Raw genomic sequence first — 26,942 nt, forward strand, 5'->3', positions numbered from 1 at the left:
GTCCAGAACTCGTTTCATTGGACTGCATGTTGCATCGACAACAAAGATGATTATTATTAAAACAGTCAAAGTGCAAGAACACGTTTCACTGCTGAGCAGCGTCTTCATTGTCCATCTGCACATAGAGCAGTAAAATAAACAGTTTCCAGCCAGATGTATAAACACCAGCTGCGGGTATTAAAAGGGTCATCAGCAAGTTATAGTTTTCCATAAAAGCTAAATAGCAAACCCAACTTTAACTCTCGTTTGCAGTTTTTTCAATAAATCTAGTCATTGTGGTTTTTTATTAAAACAAAACAGAACAGATATAATTTGAAATGACTGACTTAGTGTGCATCTGTAACATCTGATCTATACGTAGAAACACGGCTACAAAACGTCAGGACGCGTTTATCCTCCATCAGGGTTTGTAAACAGCAGATGAATATTGACAGATGGTGATGTTAAAAGGGTTAATCAGCAGTCGACAGGCCTAATTTTAGAATTTCCCTGAATATGTTCTGATTTGTATTTAGAGACGAATACAAATTCTGCTTCATTCTGGGTGTATAAGCACCAGCTGCAGATTTAAAAGCGTCTTTAAGCAGATTCTGAACATTTCCTACATCTGATCTGTATAAACTGCCCCATAAACTGGATTTATTCACCAAGTTTAAAGCAAAACTCAAACAACTGCTGCTGATACTGAAACGTCTGAGGATCATTTTCATAAAGCCGAGCGACATCTTCAGCTTCTGAACTCTGTAAGTTTTGCAGACTGGAGCTACACGCAGTGCGTTAAGCATGGTTTATAAAGCGAGACTTGTAATATTATTAGGCTTAACTTAGTAGTTTAGCCAAAGTGGAATATCAAAAACCGTTCACTGACCAACAGTCACCGTTTCAGGAGCTTTAAACATGATGGTGAAAACATTTTCTTCACTCAGGATAGAAACAGGAGCTGTTCTCTGGCTCCAGATTTGCTCTAGAAAAGATTCAGATGTTCGCTTTTTCTTCTAAAATCCAGGAAAACAAATGTCGGCCTCCGATAATTTTCTGCACAGACAAGCTCTCCAGCTCAAATTGGTGAAATATTTTAAGTTTTTAATGTTTTAGCTCACAGAAAATATCAACAAGCAGATAATTGTCAGGTGGAATACATACGAAGCACAATAAATCTGCTGATGAATGCCAATTTAATGAAGCGGAGCTGAACTAAAATGATAATTAATGTTTGGGTTAGAGAAGAAAAAAAATTACAAATTTATTGCTCTGAGAAGTGAATCTGAATGTAAAGTGTTTTAAAATGCAATACCACCGATGGCCTCTAGGGTCTCACATCCCATTATCGTATTTAAAAAGTTGTTGCTTAAAATAAATTGATTTCATACATGAGCAACAGTAGCATAAAATGCTAAGTTGTTGCTCCTCCAAATATTTCTGGATGCATTAAATTTTACAGATCAAGTGGAAAAACGTTAGGCTTATTAAAAGTGTTTGGAGCGATGCAAATCTATCCAACTGCACATTCACATCCTTCTTTAAAGTAATATTTAATTAGTTAACTCTGTGCATCTGTTACAGTGGAGGTGTTAGTCGGTCACAGCTGTGACTGTCATGCATTTAAAAAAACAAGGTTAAGTGTTTCAGAAACACACAAACATCCTTTAGTTGTTGCTCTGATTTGTCAATTTATGCTTGTTTAACTTAGACATTTTACAAATGAAGCAAAGCTGCAAAGTCGTCCCCTCATAATCTCGCCGTTAGAGAAGCTGCCATGTTTCTCAGATGGAGCCATTAAGCCATTCATGTTCTTGTAAAGCATCGATGCATCAGCGCTCATGCATCAAACGACCATAAGTTGGGTAAATATGCCATAAAAAGGCATCCCAGGCAGAACTGAGCAACAAAAACGTAACTGAAATAACCTAAAAAAAAACACAGAAAATCTATTTTTATGAAATATTTTTAAAGCCCATCTTTAGAGACGAACTGATTTGATTTTCCACCCTGTGATGCCTCTGCAGTGTGAAAAGCATTAGCTGGGGTTAATACCTGCTTTGAAGCTGAGCTCGTCCGACTCCTGGCCCGTGTAATCGTACAGCGCTCTCACCGGCACCCCCTCCTCCGCCTGCTCCTCCTCGTCTTTGTCGTCCGCCTCCCCCACGCCGTTCACCGCCAGCACCTTCTTGGGACTCTCCTCATCCGACCAGTCCGATGAGTAATCTTTCCCCCTGAGAATGAGACGAGGAGACACGAAGATCCATGAAAAGGTCAGGATTGTGACGTTCCCTGCAGCTCCGACGCTACAACAAACACCTCCTGGCAAAAAAACAAGATATTTAAAGGTTTCTGACTGGAAACTAGCTCAGCTCAGCTGAAATTAAGCCTTTTATAATCTGTGCCGTCTAATGTTTTAATGTTCGACGGCCTCAGGCGATGGAGGACTTCTGGAGAACACCTTTCCCGTTGTCCCACTGTCCCTCACACAGAGACACCGATTGGATGAAGGCCCTGCAGAGACTAGGGCTGGATGATGATTCAGTAACAATATATATCATATAGAAGTATATCGATGATGGAAAAAAGGGGTCAATAAAAGTTAAATACCTATATTGTGGGTTAATATTATAGTTATTAATCCTCCCAACCAATCATAACGCAGACCCAGGAATGTCACCAAGCTCCGCCCCCTTCAAAGAGTTCAGAGAGCAAACGTTCTTTTTTTCTTTTTAAAAAAACTTGCAGTTTTGGTAAAAGTTTGTTGAATAAAGGGTTGAGTTTGAATTCAGCGTTTGTGTGTATCTGTATCTAAAAATAGGTCATAAAGCAACAGTATAAAATGGTCAGGGCTGCTCTTAAAACATATGTTTTGAATTTGTTGATAATTATCAATATAGATCAATATGATTTCTATTTTATTAATATGCTTTTTATCCATATCGTGCAGCCCTATTGCAGACTGGCTGGCTGAAACATGTCTCCTATAATTACACAAAAGACCACTTTGGGCTGTTTGGGAAAACTTTGTGGCTACCAGAGCAGATAAGCCTGACTAACCAGCTAATATCAGCATTTTACTCTAGAGAAAAAGGAAAAACGGCAAAGATTAATCACTTTCTGCAAAATAAACTAATTAACTTGAAACGAATTCTACTAATAAATTTAGAAGGTCTTCAAATTAGTCTGTGTTAAAATCAACAATATTCAATACATTTTATAGACTACATTTAAAATGTTATCAATGGATTACTTTAACAGCAATAGTTATAAAACCTTATTTTAAATCCTTGAGCTAATGGCATAAATTGTGGTGTTTCTACTCGGGGTAAACGGTGAAAATCTTAACCAAGTCGAATATGTGAACAGATACAGATACAGTGTGAGGCAGAAAACATCATTATACCTCCAAAAAGATTACTTTTAAGGGGCAATAGCTAAAAAAAAAAAATAGTATTTAGTAGCTGCTCCACCATAGAATGACGGATCCAGCAGGTCCTGCAGAGGATATTATAAGGATTTCTCCCAGATTTTCAAGACATAATGGTCAGAAAATGTTCGTCCACTCGTCTGGTTTCCAACCAGAGCAGCACGACATCCTGGGCTTTGGGTCAACAGCTCTAATCGTCCAGAGAAAAACCAGTTAAGATACCATAAAATCTGAGGACCCCCTGGTTAAAAACTACTTTTGATGGATTACAAAAAAATCCAGAGAGGGTCTAGAGGGATATAAGCTGTTATTCTGAGTTTTATTGTTCCTTTTTCGTTTTAAACCGTATATATGAAGCAGAGTCGGCTGTGTTTCCTGGAAAGTATTCTGATGATACTTTTCAGGAAACATAGAAGATCTGTTATTACATCTAGCAGCTCCACGAGGTTTAGTTTCTGCTGCGCTAATTAACATTCACAGTTCTCACATTTGATGTTATCTAACGTTTCTAACGCAGATTTTTTGTTTTTTTTATCCTTAAAAACGTGACGCAGCCTCTCCCAGCATGAGCAACACATGGATACAGACTCAGCTTTCCAGCTCCTCATTAGAGACTGTTTTGTTGGAGAGGAAAGCTCCGCAGGGAGACAGCTGGGAGTAAACTACACGCCGGCTCCCTCACACACACCCACACCCACAGGAGATAATGGTAGTCTTCTGTTCAGTCTGGACTAAACAGCCCACAGAGACATGCTGTTTTAAAGCTTTACATAACGTCAACAGCCGCCGCCGACCCCTAAATCAAATCAAACAGGGAGGATGAGAATCTGCGTGCGCGCGCACAGAGGAGAGACGAGCTCCTTAAAACGAAGCGGAAAACTCTACAAAAAAGTCCCAGTTTGGCTCAGTTTCAACAGAACGTCAGGAATCCAGATCAGCAGGTTCCACTACGCTGTCCTGCAGAGGCTTCATGCAACCTGCTGCCGTTGTTTTTCCTTAAAAACATCGACCCCCAAACTGGGGCTGAGAGCTGAGGACTATTTGGAGGACGTCGAGTCCCTCTGGCCACTCTCTGATGGCGTCTAATGGTTTGCTTGGAGACATTTACGCCAGTGGCCTGCTGCAGGTCCCTTTTTAGGGCTCTGGCAGGACTCCTGGTCCTCCGCGCCCAAAGCTGCAGATACCGGTGCTGCTGATGGGTAACCTGCCCGTCCCCTGGAGTCTCCTCCGTCTGGAGACGATGCTGGAAGACACAGCAAACCTTCAGGCACACTGCAAAAACAGACCTTAAAATAAGTAAAATGTTCTTAAAATTTGGGTTTTTGTCCTTGATTTGAGCAGGTAAATGATATTATCTGCCAATGGAATGAGTATTTTGATCCCTAAAATAAGATAATTAGATATCCTGCACTTGAAACAAGACGATGGAGATGAGTTGTTCCTATTTTAGGTGGAAAAATCTTATTCCATTGGCAGATCATCTTATTTACCTGCTCAAATCAAGGACAAATACACTAATTTTAGGAAAATTTAACTTATTTTTAGTTCAGTTTTTGCAGTGCAACGGCAACTCCCGGTAGAGTTTCTAGGGTCGTCTTAGTGATTATTTAACACCAGAACAACCCCCTCTACTGTGGACCTGACAGATCAACGTTGCTGAAGTTTACCTGGCTTGATTCCTGGGTCAATGTGAGCTTCTGAGCTTTCTGTGTCTCTGCTCTGTCTTCTCTAAGCCCCAGTGGGTGGAGGCAGATGAGCGTTCACACTGAGCCTGGTTCTGGTTCTGCTGGAGGTTTTTCCTTCCCGTTAATGGGTGTTTTTTTCCTCTCCACTGTCGCTTCATGCTTGCTCAGTATGAGGGATTGCAGCAAAGCCATGTACAATGCAGACGACTCTCCCTGTAGCTCTACGCTTCTTCAGGAGTGAATGCTGCTTGTCGGGACTTTGAAGCAATCAACTGGTTCACTTATATAGGAAATTTTTGACCAATCTATATAATATGATTGATTTTGACTTTGTAAAGTGCCTCGAGATGATATGTTTCATTAATTGGCACTATATAAATAGAATTGAATTCAATTGAAATTGGTACTCTGATGAAAAAGTTTTGTGTGAGTCGTGTACTTTTAGGTAAAAATGTTAAAAATCAAGAAAGGAACATCACAGACACGGTATTTAAATATAAATTAATGTAAAAACATCTAATTATGAAGACTTATTGGATTTAAGTCCTTTAGACAACTTAAGGTATGAAGAAAGTATGGGAATACAAACATGTTTTTTTGTTTTTATACTTATCCAGACCTGGAAAAAAGTCAAAGAAAAATTCCAGTTTTCCAGACTTTTCAAACTGTCTAAGAAACCTGGAGGTCACAGTTTATAAAACATGTAAATTCTGCTCTGGGAAAAAAAAAATGTAATTAAAAAGTTTAATTTTTTTAGTGTGCGAATCCATCTGCTGTCCAAACAAAAACATCTTCTGAATGATATGACAAGTTGATGCAATTTTAAAACATGAAGCTCAAATTGATGCTAGAGCCGAATGTTTTACAAAATTCTCTTTGCTAAATGCTAACATGAATACATGTTGCATTACAACCCCCTCAGCTGCAGCCGCGTTGCCTTGCATTGACTTAATTAGGTAAAACAAGAGAAACTGATGACTTTAATTAGGTCAGAGTCATAGTCATCACTCATGCTGCCACACAAGAGCTGAAGGGTAAAATAACGAAAGGAGATGGAGGAATAAACGATGAGCCAGAGCAGAAATGAGGTGATCTCCACATTATGGTTTTGGTTCTGGGTTTATAAAACCATCTGGTGGTGGCGGTATCATGCTGAGGGTCCGTTTCTGGTCCACTGCACTTCACAAACAGACAGATGGACACAACCAGCTTCAAAAAACAAACAATAAACACCAAACTGGTTTTGAAATGATTAAAAAATAGGCCGCCACAAAGTTTCTGGGAAGAACCGTCCTAAGAACCGACCTCAGCAGTACTGAAAAAAATATGTGGATTAGGTTTAAACTCCAGGTTTCTGTCACTTAAAAAGAGCAAATGTTCAGCCAGACGACTGTTGTAAGTTAGTTTGACCATTGCGGTTATTTGTTGCGTAATCATTAAAATTTTGAGGAAACAAAACCCAACGAGCCGACCACATGCTGCCGTCCTACCTGCCGGTATCCGCTGTGATGGGACTGGGCGGGACGTCTCCTCCGCCCGACGACACGATGTTGGTGAGGGTGACCACGTTCTCCTCAGAGTTTCCTCCTCGCTCCTTCCTGCTGATGGTGCGGCTTGCCTCCGGAGTCCACTCCTGCACACACAGACAAGAAAAAAAACACAATTTATTTTTTATCCGTTTGGCTTTTTCTATGCCTGCAGCTCACACCATCTTCTTCATTCCATCTTTTGGTCTAAAACTTTAACAGTAGGAGTTTAAAACCATTTTTAAAATATTGCAGTGACTAAAACTGAAGTCCCTCTGTGGTTGTAGCAGGCCGAGTTCCTCTCCTGTGGAACCAACTCCTAGTTTTGGTCCATGAGGCAGACACCCTGTCTACTTTTAAGACTAATCTTAAAACTTTCCTTTTTGACAAAGCTTATAGTTAGAGTGGTTCATGTTACCCTGAGCTACCTCTATAGTTATGCTGCTATAGGCTTAGGCTGCTGGAGGACATCAGGGTCTATTTCTCTCACTCTGCTGAGTTCTCCTACTGCTCTCCAATCTGCATTGTTTGTTGTTATTTCAGCTTTAACTTTTGTTCTCTGTCATTTTCTCTTCATAGAAGGTACACCTGGTCTGGTGTTCTGTTAGCTGTGACATCATCAGGGGAGGCAGATCATCCTCTATTACCATCTAACATAGAAAGTACTCCTGGGTCAATGTGAGCTTCTGAGCTTTCTGTGTCTCTGCTCTGTCTTCTCTAAGCCCCAGTGGGTGGAGGCAGATGAGCGTTCACACTGAGCCTGGTTCTGGTGGAGGTTCTCCTCCCTGTTAAAGGGGAGTTTTCCTCTCCACTGTCACCTCATGCATGCTCAGTATGAGGGATTGCTGCAAAGCCATCAACAATGCAGACGACTGTCCACTGTGGCTCTATGCTTCTCCAGGAGTGAATGCTGCTTGTCGGGATTTCGATGCAATCAACTGGTTCCCTTATATAGGAAATTTTTTACCAATCTGTATAATATGATTGAATTCTGACTTTGTAAAATGCCTTGAGATGACATGTTTCATGAATTGCCGCTATATAAATAAAATTTAATTGAATCTGGGTCCTTGACACGGGGGACGTGGGTTTGAATCCCGGTTGCGCCAGGAAGAGCGCCCGGTGTAAAAACTCTGCCAAGTCGGTGTGCAAGTTGTAGTGACTCATGAATAAGGGAGCAGCCGAAAGGACTACCGTTCAAGTTACTTAAACTTGCAAAAAAAGGTTTAAAATGCGTGAGAAACACACAGAAGGAGCACTAGGATCGTTATTTATAATCTAAAAACACATTTTATTACACTTTATTCTAGTCTAATTTTTTAAAAATGGAGGAAATGTCAGAGCAAGACCAAAGAAAGTGTTTAAAAGTTTGTTATTTTCCATTCTAAATGGAAATCAAGACTAAACAACACAAACCTTCTGGTCTTAATACGGACCCAGGCTCAGATAACAACCAGACAATAAACGCGCACTAAACACACAACAGGGCGCAACCTGCAGAGAGAAAGCGGCTCCGGATGAAGTTACTGGTGTTTTTATTGTCTCGGAGGAACCAAAGGAGGCGTGTGCAGTGAATTAAAGGTTCCCCGCAGGTACAGGAATAATACACTGGACATCAACGTCTGCAGAAAGTTCCCCCGAACACGGCGTGGCTCCTCTAGGACTGAACGTCTGATCTGCAGGGGGGGACGTTGGAGGTAGGGACACGGAAAGTGGACGGGGCATTGGTAGACGTGCCGTGATGCGGGTGTGAAGCTGCAGGAGTCTGTGTGCTAGAGACTGAGTGTGAGTTGGCAACAATGGGCCTCTGTTTGCGTGTCAGCAGCACTGTGGGAACACTGGCAGATTCCTCTGAGGACAGAGACACGCCTCTCCCTGCCAACTTCTCCCTCTGACTGTAACTGTGGAACGAAAAAATAAAAGCTAGAGGAGGGCCGAGTAAAAAGTACAAGAACACCAAGTTAAGAGTTTACTACAACGGGAAAAAGTGCTCGAACAATAACTGAGCCAAAAGACGAAGAAGTAGGAACTGAAGGAGCCTGATAGGTTGGGCTGATCACATGGGAAGCTCAAACAGAAAACAATTTAAACCTTCTGAACTATAGTCAGCAACAATCCACCACTAGGAGTAACACTTGTTTAGATTTTCCCATTCTGGGGCCGCCTGTGAATAACAGGCAGATTTACAATTAATCTTAATTTTATCAACACGTTTCCCCCGACTGGAAGCAATCTTAACGTTTCGGAGCATTTACTATAAGGAAGGGTTTGACTGATTTAATGCCAATTAAAAAAAAATTCCACTGATTATCTACAATTGGATAAATACCTTTTTAAAAAGTAAGTAAAAACAGAGCAATATTTATTTTTCAAAGCCGATACTGCAATTGTGTGAATACGCCTGGGCTTCGCCGTAAATTATCTCATGGATCATCTATCCATGAGATAATTTCATTTATTCAAATGGACAGAGTGAAGGCGAACCAGCTTGACGAAGCCTTGAAGACTGCCAGGTTTTTCTTCTTCTGTAGTTTTGTTGGAGAATCTTAACGATACATCATCAATAACGGATGACGTTACCGGCAGGGAAATTATATTATTGTGCTTCTTTCATGCGTTACACTTGTAGTTAATTAACATTTCCAGTCGTGTATATTTGTCTATTTTTGGGTGTTTGCATTTTATATTGTATTTTCACTCTACTGAGTTCTACTGTTCTCCAGTTTTGCATTGCTTGTTGTTATTTCAGCTTTTAACTTTTTGTTCTCTCTCTTTTTTTCTTCATAGTAGGTCTGGCGTTCTGTTAGCTGTGACATCATCAGGGAAGACAGATCATCCTCTATTACCATCTAACATAGAAAGTACTCCTGGGTCAGTGTGAGCTTCTGAGCTTTCTGTGTCTCTGCTCTGTCTTCTCTAAGCCCCAATGGGTGGAGGCAGATGAGCGTTCACACTGAGCCTGGTTCTGGTTCTGCTGGAGGTTCTCCTCCCTGTTAAAGGGGAGTTTTCCTCTCCACTGTCGCTTCATGCATGCTCAGTCAGTATGAGGGATTGCTGCAAAGCCATCAACAATGCAGACGACTGTCCACTGTGGCTCTACGCTCTTTCAGGAGGAGTGAATGCTGCTTGGAGAGACTTGATGCAACCTGCTGGGTTTCCTTAGAGAGGAAACTTTCTCACCAACCTGGAGGATCTGATGGAGTCTGACTTTGGAAAGAGCCTTGAGACGACATGTGTTGTTGAATTGGCGCTATACATGCAGAATTTAATTGAATTTCAAGCACATTAGAGCAATACGGTGAATTTAGTCCTGGTTAGCTTCAGAGCTGCTGCTGATGCAACAATACTTAGATAATTTCAGGTTTCACAATTAAGTAAGCTTCTTAAGATTTAAAAAAAAAAAAAAAAAAAAAAAAAAAAAAACTTAATCTGCAACCGATCATTTTGCACAATAATCAAAACAAAGTGAGTTGTAAAGCACAAATTTAAAGCTACAAAACCCTGACTGACACTTTTTGTCCCCAAATCCTCGAGCCAGGAAACATTCGAAACCACACAAACATCAATTCCTAGAATCGAACGTTTCAGCCCTTTTTCTTTGCTCTGAAATAAGACGCTGCAATTCTCCACTCGCTCACAGTCGTAGGCGTGTGGAGGCTGAAAGGCAGCGGCCCAGCTCCTTGTATCCGTTATACTTTAAACAACCAGAACTGCAAACAATCTCAAACACAAAAAGGGAAGAGAACAATGTTTCACAGCCTACAAGTCAGGAACAAACAGTAAAGCAGGTGAGATAAGCTGATATTAAAGGAGAATTCTTGTAAAAACAGAACAATTTCTCTTCTTAGTAGATGATATTTAGTTATCTGAGGGCGCTGCCAGCTCCAAAGTTGGTCACACAGGATGTGTTGGCTGGTTTTAAGAAGAACCTGGCTGCAGCGTGGCGCAGAGCAGACTGTGTGTGAGGGAGACATTCCTGACCCACTCACTGCTCCCAGCTACAAAACCAGCCATTCACTGCAAACCTGTTTAACATTCAGCATGTTGCACAAAAACACACAGCGGAGCCTGGATCGGGTCGACTCAGAACCTTTTCTTACTGTACCGTCAGCTTGCAAACACGTTAAACCTTTAAAAGGTGAGACTTCGTTCATCCCCAAATGGGGCAACTGTGTCGTCAAAGCAAAACATACAAATCTAGGAAGATAATTTAAAGACAATCGTTAATAAAAACAAACAGTGCACATTTAGACCATCAGAGGTGACCTGGTTCATCAAAAACAGGTTTACACACTGCAAAAAGAGAACTAAAAATAAGTAAAATTGTCTTAAAATGAATGTATTTCTCCTTGATTTGAGCAGGTAATAAAGGTTATTTGCCAATGGAATGAGTATTTTTACCACTATAATAAGATAATTAGATATACTGCACTTAAAATAAGATGATGGAAATGAATTGCTACTGTTTTAACTGTAAAAATCTTATTTACCTGCTCAAATCAAAGAAAAATACTCTAATCTCAAGAGATATTTTATTATTTTTAGTTCTATTTTTGCAGTTCAGAACCTGGGCAGCACCGGCGTGCCTCCTGAAGCGGTTCTGAGCATAAAGGGAAAGAACGTAAAGGTTTCCGCACCTCAAACTGGGGCCAGTTCATGCTCATGCCCGGTCCGTGGGTGTTCCTCCACCACCGCAGGTCTTCGGCGTCGTTGGCTGCTCGGATGGTCTGACCCAGGTCCAGGTACAGGTTCTTAAAGCTGTTGATCCAGAACAAGTGCAACCACCACGTTAAAATCATCTTCATGTCTGGCCTGAGTTTTTACTTAAGATTTATTCATTTTCTTTGACTTGCTACCAAGCTTTCTTCTTGCAGAACAGAACACCCTTTCTGTCTCTTCTCTAAGCCCCAGTGGGTGGAGGCAGATGAGCGTTCACACTGAGCCTGGTTCTGGTTCTGCTGGAGGTTCTCCTCCCTGTTAAAGGGGAGTTTTCCTCTCCACTGTCGCTTCATGCATGCTCAGTATGAGGGATTGCTGCAAAGCCATCAACAATGCAGATGACTGTCCACTGTGGCTCTACGCTCTTTCAGGAGGAGTGAATGCTGCTTGGAGAGACTTGATGCAACCTGCAAGGTTTCCTTAGAGAGGAAACTTTCTGACCAACCTGGAGGATCTGATGGAGTCTGACTTTGGAAAGAGCCTTGAGATGACATGTGTTGTGAATTAGCTCTATATAAATAAAATTTAATACCCCAGCACCAAATCAGTAGCGGTATACCGAACAATGGTCATAAGCTTCTAGATGAGGCCTTAAAAGTACGTCAGGACTGTTGGAGCGATCAAACCTGTCGCATTAAACTGGTTTGTGGCACAACAAAGGATTGGGGAGCGCCTACTGAGGTTAAAACACTTTAAAAAGATTTAGTTTACTTTTAAGTCTGATGCAGGAAATGTGATAAACATGAACAACAAGCATGTGCGTTGGTGTGGTTTTTGCTTTGTAATCTTGTAACCCCCCCCCCCCCCCCCCTCCTCGTCATCTGCACACGACCCAGAAACCGGACAGAACCGGAGGGTCAGAACTAAAAAATTTAAATAAAACTGGGAATTGGCGCGGACTGTTTAAAGGTGCAGCCAGCAAAAAGGTTTTGACGTCAGCGGACCAACATCAGAACCTTTTTGTAACGATTACTATTTAAAATATGTCGTTCTTCTTGGAGCAACTTTAAAGCAGCTTATTTTGTTCGATTTGTTGACTTGGACTTTACGACGGTAAGCTTCGCCTGTTCAAATAAAACCAGAGGTCGACGGTTAATGGACAACAGCTCAGGTTTCCCATTAACCCCTGTGTACATACGCGCATGTTCCCACGTGTATCAGCGGCCCTTACCGCTCCGAGGCGCAAAGAATCGTCCCATCGTCCGGTTACCCCCCCCCCCCCCCCCGCCTGAGGATGTAAACACGTTTGTCCGTCCTACCTCTCCTTGGCGGACAGGTCGAGGTGCGTGTGGATGTCCAGCAGGACTTCTTTGAAGAAGCGCAGCCTCTTGCGCTCGGCCTCCTGCGTCAGGTCGAACACCTGCTCCATGTCCTCCATGTAGCGCGGGTTGCAGCGGTTCAGCTCCTCCAGCGCCTTGCTGTAACGCTCCTTCGCCTACAGAAAAAAAAAAGTCAACTTTCTGAGGCCGAGCGTTTTAAACAAGCACAAAAATGTCCAAATATTCACAACGTTGTCATTTTGGGCTTCGGCCGACTTCCTCAGATCGCGCAAAACTTCCTGCAAATTCCATAAACAGTAGAAATGTGTTGAAATATACTAAAAAATTACAGAATTTACTCAACATCAAAAGTGAAAGGTTAATTTTTATATCAGTGAATGCCAGATTGTGATGCATTCTGTACACCGTTTGGTTCCCGTAGCCCAACATAAACAAAGTCGGTGCTACTAGTGCAGCAGAAGACGAAGAAGCATCAATATGTTTAAAATCAAAACATGCAGCAAATAAAACAGAAACTTTTGCGACCAACGGTAAAATGTTGAGTGTTTGGAAGAGATCTGAGTTACAGGAATGAATTCTTCCCGTTGGTCTTTAAACTAGAAACTGGTAGAAATATTTAAATTTTGTTTATTTTTCCCGTGCTACAATTTCAAACTGATTTGAAAGCTGGACATAAAAAGAAGCAGCTCTACTAAAACCAGAAACTTTTAGGTGTTTTTTTTTTTATTGTGGTATTTTATGTGACTGAGCAACACAGATGCTTAATTGTGCTTAAATCTAAAGTGGAAGAGAGAGAGAGAAAAAAAAGGAAATTACTTGCATATAAAAATCTGAAGAAACGCGGCATAAAAAGCTGAATCTGATATTCAGAATTTAATACATAAATCCAGTGCAACTCATTAGATAAATGCTCAGTAAATCTGAGCTAAAGCACCATGAAGACCAAGGAACCCAGCAGACAGGTGAGGTAGAAGGTTCTAAAAGAAGGTCATAAAGAAGGTCATAAAAAGACGGTGTCTGCGGTTTTCCACAAGCCCTTGGAAGACATTTCTCTGGCCAAATCAGACCAAAGCTGAACTTTCTTCTGCTTTGTGCGGCAGAATCATCCCTCGTCTACTTTAACGCACAGATACGACCGTGTTAACAGGAAGCGAAACAATTAAATACCAAGCAAGACCCTGAGAAGAACAACTTTTAAAACAAGAACACAACACTTTAAGACGTTACAGCACAACAGTATTTATCAAACACTTTAATTAGTGTTTTTGGCAACATTTTGATTACCTGTGAGGGAAAAAAAAGAAAAGATTTCTGCTTCCTGAGGCCAGAACCACTGAAGCTGGTGTGTGAGGCTCAGGCTAACATTCAGGACTTTGGGTCCATTTGATTAGTTCAAAAATCTTAAATAATTGGACTTTAAATACAAAGTCGGAGATTCCTGTAACTTTTATCGCCAGTGAAAACACAAATTTTTGGCAAATGCTGTAAATTCTAGAAAGATCTTTTCTTATTTTGTTGTCTGATTATTATTACGTGTGATAAAGGCCCGGTCTGCCTCATTTTAAAGTTAAACAGTGCTTCTTTAACGCGTTCCTCTGGTTTTCGCGGGTTGCAGTTAAGGATTGGAAATTCCCCTCATGCTGTCAGGAACCGCAAACGTTGTTATGCAAACAACCCGAGCGCTTCTTAAAGTTTCGTTTAGCCGACTGGAGGTGTGGCGGCTGCAGCGTGGAGCTCCAGGAGCTTCTGTCTGTCTCCTGTTATAATTAAAACGTGTCCACCGAGCCTCGTGTCACTCGTTAAGCCACGTTTGGACCAGGAATGAGTCGTGAAGCTGAGCCTGGATCCATGTCCCCGTTTTTACCCGACTCTTTCCCCCTTCGTCTGCTGCTCAGGACGAACCCGGCAGCAGACGGAGGAGATACAAGTTCAGTCATGTTTTAAAGGCAGAGACGGATGCTGGTATGTTTCACTGGACTCGCTGACACACCCCGGGTCTCCTATGTTTCAGCTTCTTACCTTCTCGGCCTCCTGGTTGCAGCGCTCCGCCCGCACCGAGTATTTGCGGACCTCCTCCTGTGATTTGGACGGGTCGGCCTTGGCGTGCGTTTCCCTGGTGAGGGCTGTCCACTCCTCCTTCCGGGCCTGATGGTAGCTCTTCTTACTGGATTCAACCTTGATGCACACGAATGTAAAGAAAAAAGAAAAATTTCATTTAATCTGTGCAGCTTTCTTGCAAACTGATCTAAAACACACAACTCTGCAACACTCCAAAATGCTGCAGTGTTTGCACAGCTTTCATGTTTTATGGCCCCGGATTTCCGGAGATCGTATTTTTTGTTTAATTTAAAAAACAGATACAAAATTTCACAATTCATTTATGGCACATACTTGCACAGTGATCAGTGTTTAGTTAAGGAACCGGCAAAATGAGAGGAAGCACAGAAATAAAGGAACCAATCATGGCTGGACGAACAGTCGGAGTGACGCGTGTGTGAAGATTATTATGGATTTATGGAAAAATGGACGGACTAAACGACGCGTGGAGGAACAGACAGACTGACGGCCACACATCCCGGCCCGACGCTCTCACCTCCTTCAGCTTGCGGACCCAAGGTTTCTGAGCTTTCCTGAATCCGTCGTCCGCGTCCTTGGTCTCCCTGAAGCCTCCGATCATCTGCTTGTGGAAGGCGTTCTTCTGCCAGTCCCGCATCTTCTCGCTGTCCTCGCCCGCCAGCCGCTCCCGGAGCTCCGCGTGCAGCTCGCTGAGGCGGTCGGCGGCCTGCATGAAGGCGTGCCACGCCTTCTCCAGGGTCCCATACTGAGGGCCTATGGGAGGAGAACAAACAGGATTGGCTTTTAGTGCCATTTTGACCCTACAAACCTAAAAGTTTCCAGTAGTTTTAAGCAGATCGACCTTTTTCAACGACGCCTCTCCATCTCTTGGCCCAGTCGCTCAGCTGAAGAGCGTAGCTCTTCTCGATCTTGGCCCTCTCCTGGAAGCAGGTGACGAGCTCGGTGCACAGCCGGTGGCCGTCGTCGATCCGTTTCACCGTCCTTTTATAGTTACCCGGCTGCAGACACATAACAAGCACTAGATTTACTGAGGGTCCGTTCTGGTGAACACGGTTCCGTTAACCATCCTCGTTCTTTCCCAGAAACCAATAATTTGCCGTAAAACCCCAATGACTTCATCCCTGACGTTAAAGGTATACTATGCAACCGGGGTTGATTTTCCAGCGAGGCTCCCCCCAGAGGGCGAAAGTAAAAGTGCACTGTCATAAAGATGCTCAGCTCTTCTGGTTTCTCCGTCAAGCCAGGCGCGGTCGTTTTGAGCTTAGCAGACAGGCGAACGCAACGAAAAGTGGAAAAAACAGCAGTACAAACAATGACTAACACAGTGAAGGTATGAACATCAGGGTTTACCGCAGCGCTGTCTTGCTCATGCTACCGCCTCGCCAACATTAAAAAAAAAAAAATTATTAATTAATTAAATAAATAAATAAATAATAATAATGATAATAATAATAAAAAACTCGATATGCTTGCATGTTTATTTGATGTTAACACGTGGTTCTTTGTTGTTGCTTTCGCGCGTGCATATAGTGAATGGCAGGGCAAAAACACACGGAGTTCTCGCCGTAAAGCAAGACCGACTCTCGCGATGCACAAGACTTCTGAGCCTGTGTGTGCGGGCCGAGAGCTCCTGCAATTGCAAGTATGGTATTTCCCCCACAGACCACCAGGGCGGCCGAGAAAACCTTTGTTCGACCTGAAATGACTCATTTAATCATTCAAAACGGTATGGAACATATTAATTAACTAAAAAATGTTGCATAGTATGCCTTTAAAGCAAAGCAAGGCAAGGCCGTTTGGTGCAACGTGGGAATGGATTCTGGCAGTAAACGGGTTTTTAGCCGTACCTCCCAGAAGCTGTCGGAGCTGCTCAGGTCGCTGACGTCTCCGTTGGAAGACATGTTGGGGTCGGCGCCGCAGCACGGAATGATGGCGGCTGCACACGAGACTGCAAACGTCCAGGAAAAAGAAGAGTTAAAAAGAGACTTTTAAACACGGCCAACAAGCATCTCCTCACTTTGACAGAGACGTCGTTAATGCTGATGCACAGACGGAGAAGTGGAAACTTTAAAAGCCCAGATGGAATCTGTGGTGTTGTTACAGAGAGAAATGGACAAAAGCAAGCAGCCAGCAGATCAGCACCAGGAGCCTAATGCGGACATAATTTAGAGTTGACTACACCACTTTTTCCCCCCGTTCTTAAACAACCCGCTCATGTTTTCTTCTCGTTCTCCCTCTCTGGGTTCTGGGTTTGTAGGACGGTCCAGTTGACACTAATCTGAATTTAACCCCAGCTAAGAGTGCAGAACCTGTGGAAGAAGCGCCGTTCTTCTCCGTTTGTGTGTGATTGCTCATTTTATTTTGGGTTTTATCCCTTTGAGATGATAAGAACAAACAGTTCTGATTGATTTATACCTTCACTTCCATTTAATCCTTTCTTAACATATAAAGTGGCCCCCTACCAGTTTGACAACAGAAAGTAAATCTGCAGCCATTTCTGTTTCTTTTCCTCTGCAGCTGACGTGAATATTTTAGGTATGAGATTGTGCTCTGCAAGGCTGGACTTGACGGGACTCTGAGACGTTCCTGGTTGTTTCACAATGCCCCCCCCCCCCCCACGCCTCCTCACTGTAAATAACTGCCTCTCTCCCAGCGCGTCGGTGCTAAAATCAGATGGCGAAGCGTAGCCTTGGTGAGGATCTGCAGGGAACAAAGCGCCAGCGGCTGCGAATAAATGCGGATGCTCTCTGCGACGGCAGAAAGAATGTGGCAGCCTGAGCGAGGACTCGTGACTAAAAAAAAAAAAAAAAGGGATCGGGTCTGAACGGCTAATCGTAGGTGTGTGTCTGTGGAAACGTGTGACGTACGAGATTATCCTGAAAGCTTAGGCGACGCGCATCACGCCTCAGATGTGGAGGGAGACTCTGGCAGGCTGCAGGGAAGCGACAAACGCGCCGGCCGGCCCTCTGGGAGTTTCCTTTCACAGACGGGTGGCAAATATGCCAACAGCTGCAGAGACCTCTCCCTTCCTTCCACATGCTGGGACACGAGGAGGAGATGCTGACGGCGCCATGGATCGCCAATTACGTGGAGGTTAAAGCTCATTAACAACCACTGGAGGCCCATACAAATCAGTATTATGTAACGTGGGGAGAGTTTGCATGGACTGAATCAAAGTGGGCTAGACTTTTGAGGTATAGTGCCCCACATTGTCTTAATACGGGCCTGATAAATAGTTACTGTAGGACGGGCTTAAAAAAAAAAAAAAAAAAAAAAAAAGGGCCGATTCACATACAATTACTAATTCCCATGCCAGCAGCTCAGTCGGGCGGCATGCATGTAAGTTCAGTTCATCTACCATGCAAAGGTTTGCAGTTCATGCATTTCACAGACCGTTGCACATTTACATCTGCATGCGACAAAAACAGAGAAATATATACAGTTTGCACCTGATCCAGGTCGTTTCCATCGTTTTCAGGAGCGTTATGTTATGGTGTGAAGCTAAATGTGATTCTATTTCTTCATACGGTTTTATACAATAAAAGCTCCGACTCATTAAAAAAAAAAAAGTTTGGGTTCGATGCTCCTTGGCTTTAGGGCAAAACGATATATTTCTTGAGTTCGGTCGATACAATGTAATTATATCGATATAAACTAATTAAAAGCCTCAGAAAGACTGCAAACTCCTCCCATATAACATGTTAGAAACATTTGCTTTAAAAAACAAACTACATAAAACTTGTAACGTCGGTCAGTGGCATAAGTTGAAATCATAGACTAATGTATATTAAAATATTAGAAATATATCACCATTACTGAATACAGTTCTACTGTGATATATATAGATATTGAATTATTGTCCACCCCTACTTGGGTTAAACAAATCTGGTTGGAGGTATATTTCAGTGGATTTGAGTGAGTTTTAGTATGATTTTTTATTTATTTTTTTAAATTGTCAACTAAAGAGGTTTGCGTTGCTGCTGCACACTTTCACGCACCATCCATGTCCGTACATGCAAAGTTGAGCGTTAAATATTACGCTGAGAGCTTTTTGTGCGTATGCACGCTTCGTGCATGAGGTCCCAGGTCACTTAAGGGCTCTTGTTGTGCGGGCATTCCTGAAATGACGTCAAATTACTAAATGTAGACCAGCAAAGCGGTAAAGCCTGAACAGTTCACCTTTACGAGTCAAATAGGGAAGAGATGAGTAATGAGGATGACCTTAACAGACATATTATGGCAACAACACAACACAGCTGCATCGGTATCTGCTGGTGTGACTCGATATGATGATCGTGACCATAAGGAGTTTTTTTCCCCCATTAATTGTCCTTAAATATGAAGGACTGGTGAGAAATACGAGTTTGTTACAGACAGGACTTTAGTATGAAATCTGATCACTTATATACATTTCCTCCTGGTAAGGAGCCAACACTTGAACGTCCAGAATATTGTGAAAAATTCCATATTTTTAGTAACTGGAGCAGAAAGTGAAACTCATAGATTTATTACACAGAATGACATTTTTTAATCCCCTTATTTCTTGTAATTTAAATGCTTCAAACCCCAAATTCAGTGTCTCTGAAAAATAAAGTATTGTGAAAAAATAAAAATACTGGGAACTTGTGGCGTCAGACCCCAACAAGTTAATTACCTCCAAACACATGCAAAGATTTCCTGACCCTGTAATCAATATGGTCTCTCAGTCTGGGTCAGCAGACGCAAACCATCACAGGGAAGAACGCTGACGGGACAAAAAGTCCAGAAAAAACAAACATTCACCGACAGCTTCCACAAGGAGGATAAGCTACAGAAGGCCATTAATAAAGAAGCTGGTTGTTCACAGAGGGGTGTAGCCAAGCATATTCATAGAAAGTCAAGTGGAAGGAAAAACTGTGGCGCATTAACACCCGACGAATCCAACGCATGGAACACAAATGTCCCATTCCTCGTTTGGAAACACACCTGAACTAGATACGCCAGAACCGCCTCACCTGGACTAAGGGGGGAAAAAAACACCTGGACTGTTGTTCTTTGGTCCAAAGCCTTTTTTTTTTCCAGATTTAAGTCAGTTTTGCATTTAAGTTGGAAATCAAAATTCTTCTAATGGGGTCCAAAACCATGTATTGAGTGCATATAGATGAACAAGTTAGAAGTCTGATAAATCTGTTTAAAATATCCTCTTCTTCTTAGTCTCGTTTAATATTCTGAGACACTGAATTTAGGGTTTTATTATTATCTGTAAACTAGATGTGCAAACTCCATCTCCATCCCAAGGGTTGGTCAACCGATACATCTCTGAATCACTTTAGACCAGAAGAAAATGTCTGAATGAAAACAGAGAGAAGATGAGCTGCTTGTCTGCAGTTACGGTTCAGCTCCAGCCGTTTGGTCGAAGACGCGCCAAACGGACCTGATCAGTCAGATAAAGAAGCGCAAGCTGAAGCCGTTTCTGCACATCAGAACAAAACTCCCATGAAATTAAAGTCCATGTTGGATAAGATCCTGTAAGCAACCCAAAACAACCATGCAGTGACCCCCATGTCCGCCCGTTACGACATCAGAGGCGAATAACCTGCAAAAACTGGAGCAACAACACTCCCAAAGAAATATGGGTTATTTTAGCTGATATTAAAAAAAGAAAAAACAACAATTTATATAAGAAAAATACTGTCATTTAAAATGCACTAACAATATTTTTCTACTTTACTGTTTCATCAAAAAAAAAAAATAAATAAATTGATTGGGTCACATGTGTCCTTAAAAACAGTGATAAAACACTCACTTTTATCTAAAGCTTTATCAGCTGTAAACATATTGATTAATGGAGACAAAGCAGACTGATTACGTTACTTTTAAACCTCCAAATATTTCACTTTGCATGCCTTTAACAAACTGATCGCTCTGAAGATCTAATCTAAAGCCCCTCTGCATTCTGTACGGTTATTTTCCCCGTTATTTGGTCCATTTCTCCATGAAGCAGATGATTGAACGGATGTTTGGTTAATGTGGAAGAAACGTTCATCCTGTCGAGCGTCGCTGATCCTGAACCCGGGTTCAGCCGCCGTGGTTCGATCAGAACCCACAGCAGATACACGACTTAAGACTTTGAGCCAAAAGTCCAGCTCTCATGTTCACAAAGAATCCTCGGACTAAAAGTAGCTTCTAGTGACGTCATTTTAGGGGAAAAAAAAAAATCACAAAACATCTTAGGCCTTTAGAGAGCTCCTAAATGATAATCTGTCAGGAGGGAGGAGGACATTTATCGAGTCTGAGAGCGTCTAAAGCAGGAAGATGGTGGAAACAGAGCGAGCTGATTGGCTGATCCACCACCTAAAGTTTAAACAGTGGAGGAAAACATAAACTTCTTTATACAATCATACAATTATCAATATGCAGATAAAAAACTTCATGAACCCCATAGAGGGAAATTAGTTAGTTTTAGCAGCACTACGGGTTAAAGGCTCAGCTCTGGTAACCTAATTTTTATTGAGGATAAAAAAATAAATAATGCGAAAATGTTGAATAATCATGAATGAAAAGTGGAGAACTTTACTAAGAATATATATATAAAAGATATAAAAGACGTGAGAACGTATTTTCTGTATTGCACGATGATGTCAGGAGCCTAAAATGTCATGTAGAAGTTTGCAGGCATGATGCCATCTCCTCCTTTTGATCGCTGCAGAACTTCTCACCAGGCTAGGGCCTAAAAGCACCAAGATGCGCAGAGAAAATCTGCAGCAATAACCTTCAAAGTCCGTGTATTAGCGCCATGATCCAGGGACCAAGCTCCTTTTCAACGCTGCTTTCTTGCTAGGGTTGTGTGCCATATGTTGGTTAGCGCTGCCGTCCACTTCTGGGTGTTTTTTCACCTTTTTTCTCCATTTTATTTTGTCATTTTGCCAAATACAAGCAGGCAATCCCAGTAAAATGCTGACGGGTGAGTGTGCATTAATATAAAATACATAAAGTAGTAAAATTATCACTATGGTAAGTAGACATAAGCAAATCAAAAATAATGATGAGGAAGTAATTAAGGTGCGTTTAAACATTTGGATGCTGCGTGACAATTTTTACTGAGTTTTATCTTCATGACACATTTCTTCATCCTGTCTAAATCGGTTAATTTCTCTCCTTTGATCACTAGGAGCGCATTTGTGTTTTTTTTCTTCCTGAACTATCATCCAATCACAGCTCTTAAAAGACAGCGTCACACAGGGGTCAACCACACCTCCTCACTAAAATAAAAATCTGATCCACTTAACAGAATTTGTTGCATCAATACCGCTTCTTTACCGAGTTTTCTGTTCTGCCAGTTCGTCTGCTGAGCTCAGAACATGGATCAGCAGCATTTATCGTCCAAAAAAATGCATTTTTGAGTCAATCCCTCAAAAGGATAAAACTAATCTTGGCAGAGATAAATTTTTCAAAGATGCTCGTTTGCATCTAAAAAAAATCGTTATAAACAGAGATACTCAGCATCCCCTGCAGCTCATCCTGACAACGACCTGCTGCCGGAAGCTCAGACTCTGCTAACATGCCGATTTAAGATAGAAAAAAATACACGAGAACCTCTTTGATGAGAAAAAACAGAAGTGTTGTTCAGAGGAACCTTCGCTGTGAGGCAGACTGACGAGGAAAAACAGAAATCTGAATGATATCCATGCTAGCTGGGTTATCGCTACACGCCAACGCTAGGACAGGGATGGCTTAAAGATTGCCAGAATAAAGAGTTTCCTGTCAGAACAGGACACATCTCATCTAAAAAGCTCCTCAGCTCAGGAACAAACTCCCTGACAACCTGTTAGTTATTCCTTTTAATATCAGTATTTCACTGTACGTGCTTTATTTTCCTTATCTTTCATATTCTGTAAAGCACTTCGGATTGCACGGCGTGCGGATGGTGCAACAACTAAAAGAAATCTAATTTAAGGGTAGAAATCTCGTTACAGTTCCTGCATTGGCCGATTTTTCTTTGTCTTGTCTCACTTCTACACGAGCATACAGGAAAACAGCAAAAAGAAAACACAGTTGTTGCCTTCAAAATAAAAGCACTGGGTTTAGATTCAAAGCGCCTATCAATAATTATTTACCTTTAGTTTTAGGTTGTCCACCGACCTCATAAGGAGGTCTGAAGAGCCGGATGTCCCGTGAAGTTCATGCGGGTTCCTTGTGATACAGAAATAATTGCCTGGAGGAAATTGCTTCGTCTCTGACCCCACAGCACCATTATAGCATAAAATGTTTTCCATGCAGTTTAATTGTTCCGCATTGCACCGCTTAAGTACAGTTAATCCAAATTTACACACCTATAAACGGCGGCTACACATGCAGACGGACCACGATGGAGCATTTAATTACCATTAATAAGCAAAATAATCCTAATTAAATTGGCTACAAAAGACTCGTCTGTTATTGTTAGTAAAGTTTTATTTCAGTTTTTACTTGAGAGCTACTAAAGGACATTTCTGGTTTCCAGGTATTTATTAAATGCTGAAATATGTGCAAAACGTCAATTTGATGGATGCGGATAACTAGCATAGTTATCAGAAAACTTCACTGCCGTCTCCATTTTATCAGGCATGTCCAAAGTGCGGCCCGGGGCCATTTGTGGCCCCTGTACTGATTCTGGGTTAAAAATCCTACAAAAGAAAACATTAAGTACAACACAAAGTATTCATCTTTAAATAAACACACTTTTGACATTCCCTTTAATTTCATAGTAACATCTATTCGATGATACTTAGTTACTCAAATGCAGACTTTGGTGGATTCAAATCTGTTTTGAATTCAGTCAATAAAACCGGCTAATTTCAAAGAGCAACTGACCCAAATACGGCTCTTGTATAGCTAGACCAAAAAGAGTAAAATTTATTATTATTAAAGAGTTAAATTAAATTATTCAAAATAATGAACATCTTTTAATACAACAAATGAGCAAAACTCTTTTAAATATTGGATCTACAATGATTTACACTTTTGTCTCTTACAAAAACTATTTATTTAAAATTATCATATTTTGTAGAGCACATAAAAAAAATTTCATTTTTTGGCCCTCTAGTTCCTTTGACTTGACAATTTTGGCCCATTTATCGAAAAGTTTGGACACCCCTGTGTCGGAAAAGCTGAAGTAATTTCTAGCAGCATTTTTTCCTTCAGCTAGAAGCATCGTTTTGTGTCAGAAAATAAAGAAAATTAACGGAGGGTCTGTTCTAGTTGTCTAATCCACATGAAAATTATGTGTAGACTTTATCGCAGTGACACAGTCGTCAGCACTGATGCTGCTTGGAGAGACTTGATGCAACCTGCTGGGTTTCCTTAGAGAGGAAACTTTCTCACCAACCTGGAGGATCTGATGGAGTCTGACTTTGGAAAGAGCCTTAAGATGACATGATGTGAATTGGAGCTATATAAATAAAACTGAATTGAACTAAATTGAAAGACAAAAAAGTTTCATGTCAATGCTGCAGGTTGTTATTTTTGTTTTATTTCAAATCTATTGATCTACTGTCTTCCACGCGTCCTCCTTTCGCCTCTTATTCTGCAGAAGGCGTCTAAAAGCTGCAGGTCAGTTCTGTGATCCAGAACCAGGCATTTGAGCGTCAGGCCTGACTGAGTTATAACAGTCGGACAGAAGAAAAGCAGCCCGAGGGATGGAAACGATCGTGGCGTGATAGACTAAGATGAAAGGAACGAGAAAAAGGAGATGAGGTTTAAACTTTGGCAATATTTGGTGCCTGAAACCATGTTTTAGAGGACGATTTAATTAGATTTTGTGCAGAAAGATGTATAATCCATGTTACCGCAAACCTAAACACTAAAAGCACAGAAAATTATGGACATTTTGATCCATGACCCTGAAATGCAGTTCTGTATTTTCTATGTTAGATGCATGCAACAATAGTTATGTGAGCTAGAGTTTAACTTTTAAACCCAGCCGTCACTGATCAGAGGAGCAAAGAGGATGAGAAATTATTCGCTTGTGTCTAACTGGCTGAAGAGGGTGGGGGGTCCAACTGGAGCCAGAGAGAAAGCTGCTGCAGGAGGAGATACTTGTTGCTTCATTGAAAAGTGGGTCAGACCAGAGAAGAGGAGGAGGAGGAGGAGGAAGAGGCGGGAGCGACGGACAGAGAGGCCGGACCAGACCTCATAAGCCCCGGTGGCAAACTCACGAGCATTAATCTGATTAGAGTAAACAAACGGTTTCCCTGCCGCTGGGCGGGGCCTCTGCGTGCGCCGCATGGAGCATGTGAAGGCCGTCAACCTTAAGCTGCTCTGCATTCCAGCAAAGGGTTCAGTATTTACAGATAGACGACGGCCCCGAGGCTTAGAAATATCTAGAAACGCAGCCAGCAGATGGAAACTGCTCGCTCCTGCCAACAGATCCGGCTGTGGAGCTCCTTAAATTAGAGGCTCCACGATCGAAGAAAACTAAAATAAAAAAATTCAGCGATCGCAAGATGATTGCCGGTGGCTAAACTAAACTCAAATCATGGCGAGAGTGAAGGCTGAATTCAGGCTTTGCTTTAATCTGTCATGTTTAAGGTTAACGGGAGAAAGAGTGACGTCAAACATTAAAAAGACGGCTTCATTAAAAAGCCGATTCAAAACAACTCCCAGGAAAAGTGTGGGTTGCCCCTCCCCCACCTGCTGCTGCTCACAGTGAGTCAAGCGGCTGTAGGAAAGCTTCTAAGCCCGCTGAAAACAACAAATTCAGCTGTTTAAAAACCCACGGACAGCGATGGTGCGGACTAATAGCTCCGGATTGAAGAATCACTGAAAACAGCAGCTGCTCCAGCAGATAGCCTGACTAACCGGCAAACATCCGATAGTTTTACACTACGGAGGAGCGGCACAGACAAAAATGGATCAGATTCTGCTCAAAAACTACTAGTTTTTAATTTAATTTTCCCAGAATCCTCTTCAGGTGATGTCTGTGAAGCGTACCATTCTCTCCTGAAAACACCCACACAGCATGATGCTGCCACCGCCGTGCTTCACAGCTGGGATGTTCTCCCCCTCCTTCATCCAGATGCATCATTTCGGACAAACGGTTCAAGTTTAGTTTCATCAGATCACAACACATGAGCAAAAAAAATTAAGGTCTGTAGGATTTTCTGGCTTTTGCGCAGAACCCGTCTCCTTCCTGGACATCAGTGGGAATAACTGCTGCTGTTCTTGTTTCAGATAAAAATAATGTGATCATGTTTTCCCCTTTTCTTTTTTAATCCTCTGTGTTGACACCTTGATAGTTTCGCTCAAGGTTACGATACCACAAGAATCTCACAGCACCCCGTATCTAGAGACTTCCTGTGGTAAAAGGATTTTAAAAAGCAAACTCTGAAGAACCCGGTATGAGTAACAACCTTGATTTCTGAAAGAGAAATGAAAGTATTTCTGAAGTGCATTGTATTTAATCACCTGCTACAGTGACGGGCGTTGACAGCACTGCTTGCTAGAGGACAAAAGATGGGACCGCAACAGAAAATTACTGTTTTACTAAATATCTGCTTACACTGCAAAAAGGGAACTAAAAGTAAGTAAGATTTTCTAGAAATTAGAGTATTAGTCGTTGATTTGAGCAGGTGAATAAGACTATTTGCCAATAGGATTAGTAGTTATACCCCTAAAATAAGATAATTAGATATTCTGCATTTGAAAAATGATTATGGAGATGAACTTTTCCTACTTTAAGTGCAAAAATCTTATTCCATTGGCAAATAATCATATTTACCTGCTCAAATAAAGAAAAATTTACTTAATTTTAGTTCCCTTTTTGCAGTGTAAATAAGTAGCTTCAATATTTTTTTCCATCCTGAATTACAGTGTTTAAAAAAAAATTTGAAGGCAACAAAAGTCTGAATGAATGATATTTGATCCATCATAAACAGATATCACATTAAAGTACACGTCTCTTTTTAAACAAAGTAAAAAGTCCTTTACTAGGAAACATTGTTTTGCACCCGGGGGGAAAACAAAACAAAACGTAAAAAACATCGCAGCCTGCAACTATTACAGTTTGTTAAACAGCAGCTTGGCAGATCGACAGGTGAGTCACATCGAAGGTAAACCAGCTTCGAACCGAAAACACAGGCCTCTAACCACCAGAACAGGTTCTAATTATGCTGCCGCAGAGGTTAGTCATTAAAAACAGCAGGAGGTCAGTCGCTTGAAGCCCGACGGCGTGATCCGAGCGCCAAATAGCTCTGTGCACATTTCTAGGCGCTGCCAACACAAACAGTCC

At 41.7% G+C, this 26,942-nt stretch overlaps 1 protein-coding gene across 2 annotated transcripts in view; it reads right to left on the reverse strand.

The window, feature by feature from the left end:
- Window positions 1–26,942, reverse strand: part of pacsin3 (protein kinase C and casein kinase substrate in neurons 3) — a 38,436-nt gene that overhangs the window by 3,483 nt on the left and 8,011 nt on the right. For both annotated transcript variants that reach the window (XM_036135936.1, XM_036135935.1), the window contains 8 exons: window positions 16,543–16,643; window positions 15,537–15,693; window positions 15,213–15,448; window positions 14,639–14,794; window positions 12,599–12,774; window positions 11,258–11,378; window positions 6,585–6,727; window positions 2,035–2,213 (listed from right to left, as the gene is read on the reverse strand). In XM_036135936.1, the coding sequence (XP_035991829.1) occupies window positions 2,035–2,213; window positions 6,585–6,727; window positions 11,258–11,378; window positions 12,599–12,774; window positions 14,639–14,794; window positions 15,213–15,448; window positions 15,537–15,693; window positions 16,543–16,596 (1,222 nt within the window). In that variant the 5' untranslated portion in view covers window positions 16,597–16,643. The remainder of the gene's footprint in view (window positions 1–2,034; window positions 2,214–6,584; window positions 6,728–11,257; window positions 11,379–12,598; window positions 12,775–14,638; window positions 14,795–15,212; window positions 15,449–15,536; window positions 15,694–16,542; window positions 16,644–26,942) is intronic.

This window comes from Fundulus heteroclitus, chromosome 4 (genome assembly GCF_011125445.2).
Source record: "Fundulus heteroclitus isolate FHET01 chromosome 4, MU-UCD_Fhet_4.1, whole genome shotgun sequence".
In the NCBI taxonomy this organism is placed as follows: Eukaryota; Metazoa; Chordata; class Actinopteri; order Cyprinodontiformes; family Fundulidae; genus Fundulus; species Fundulus heteroclitus.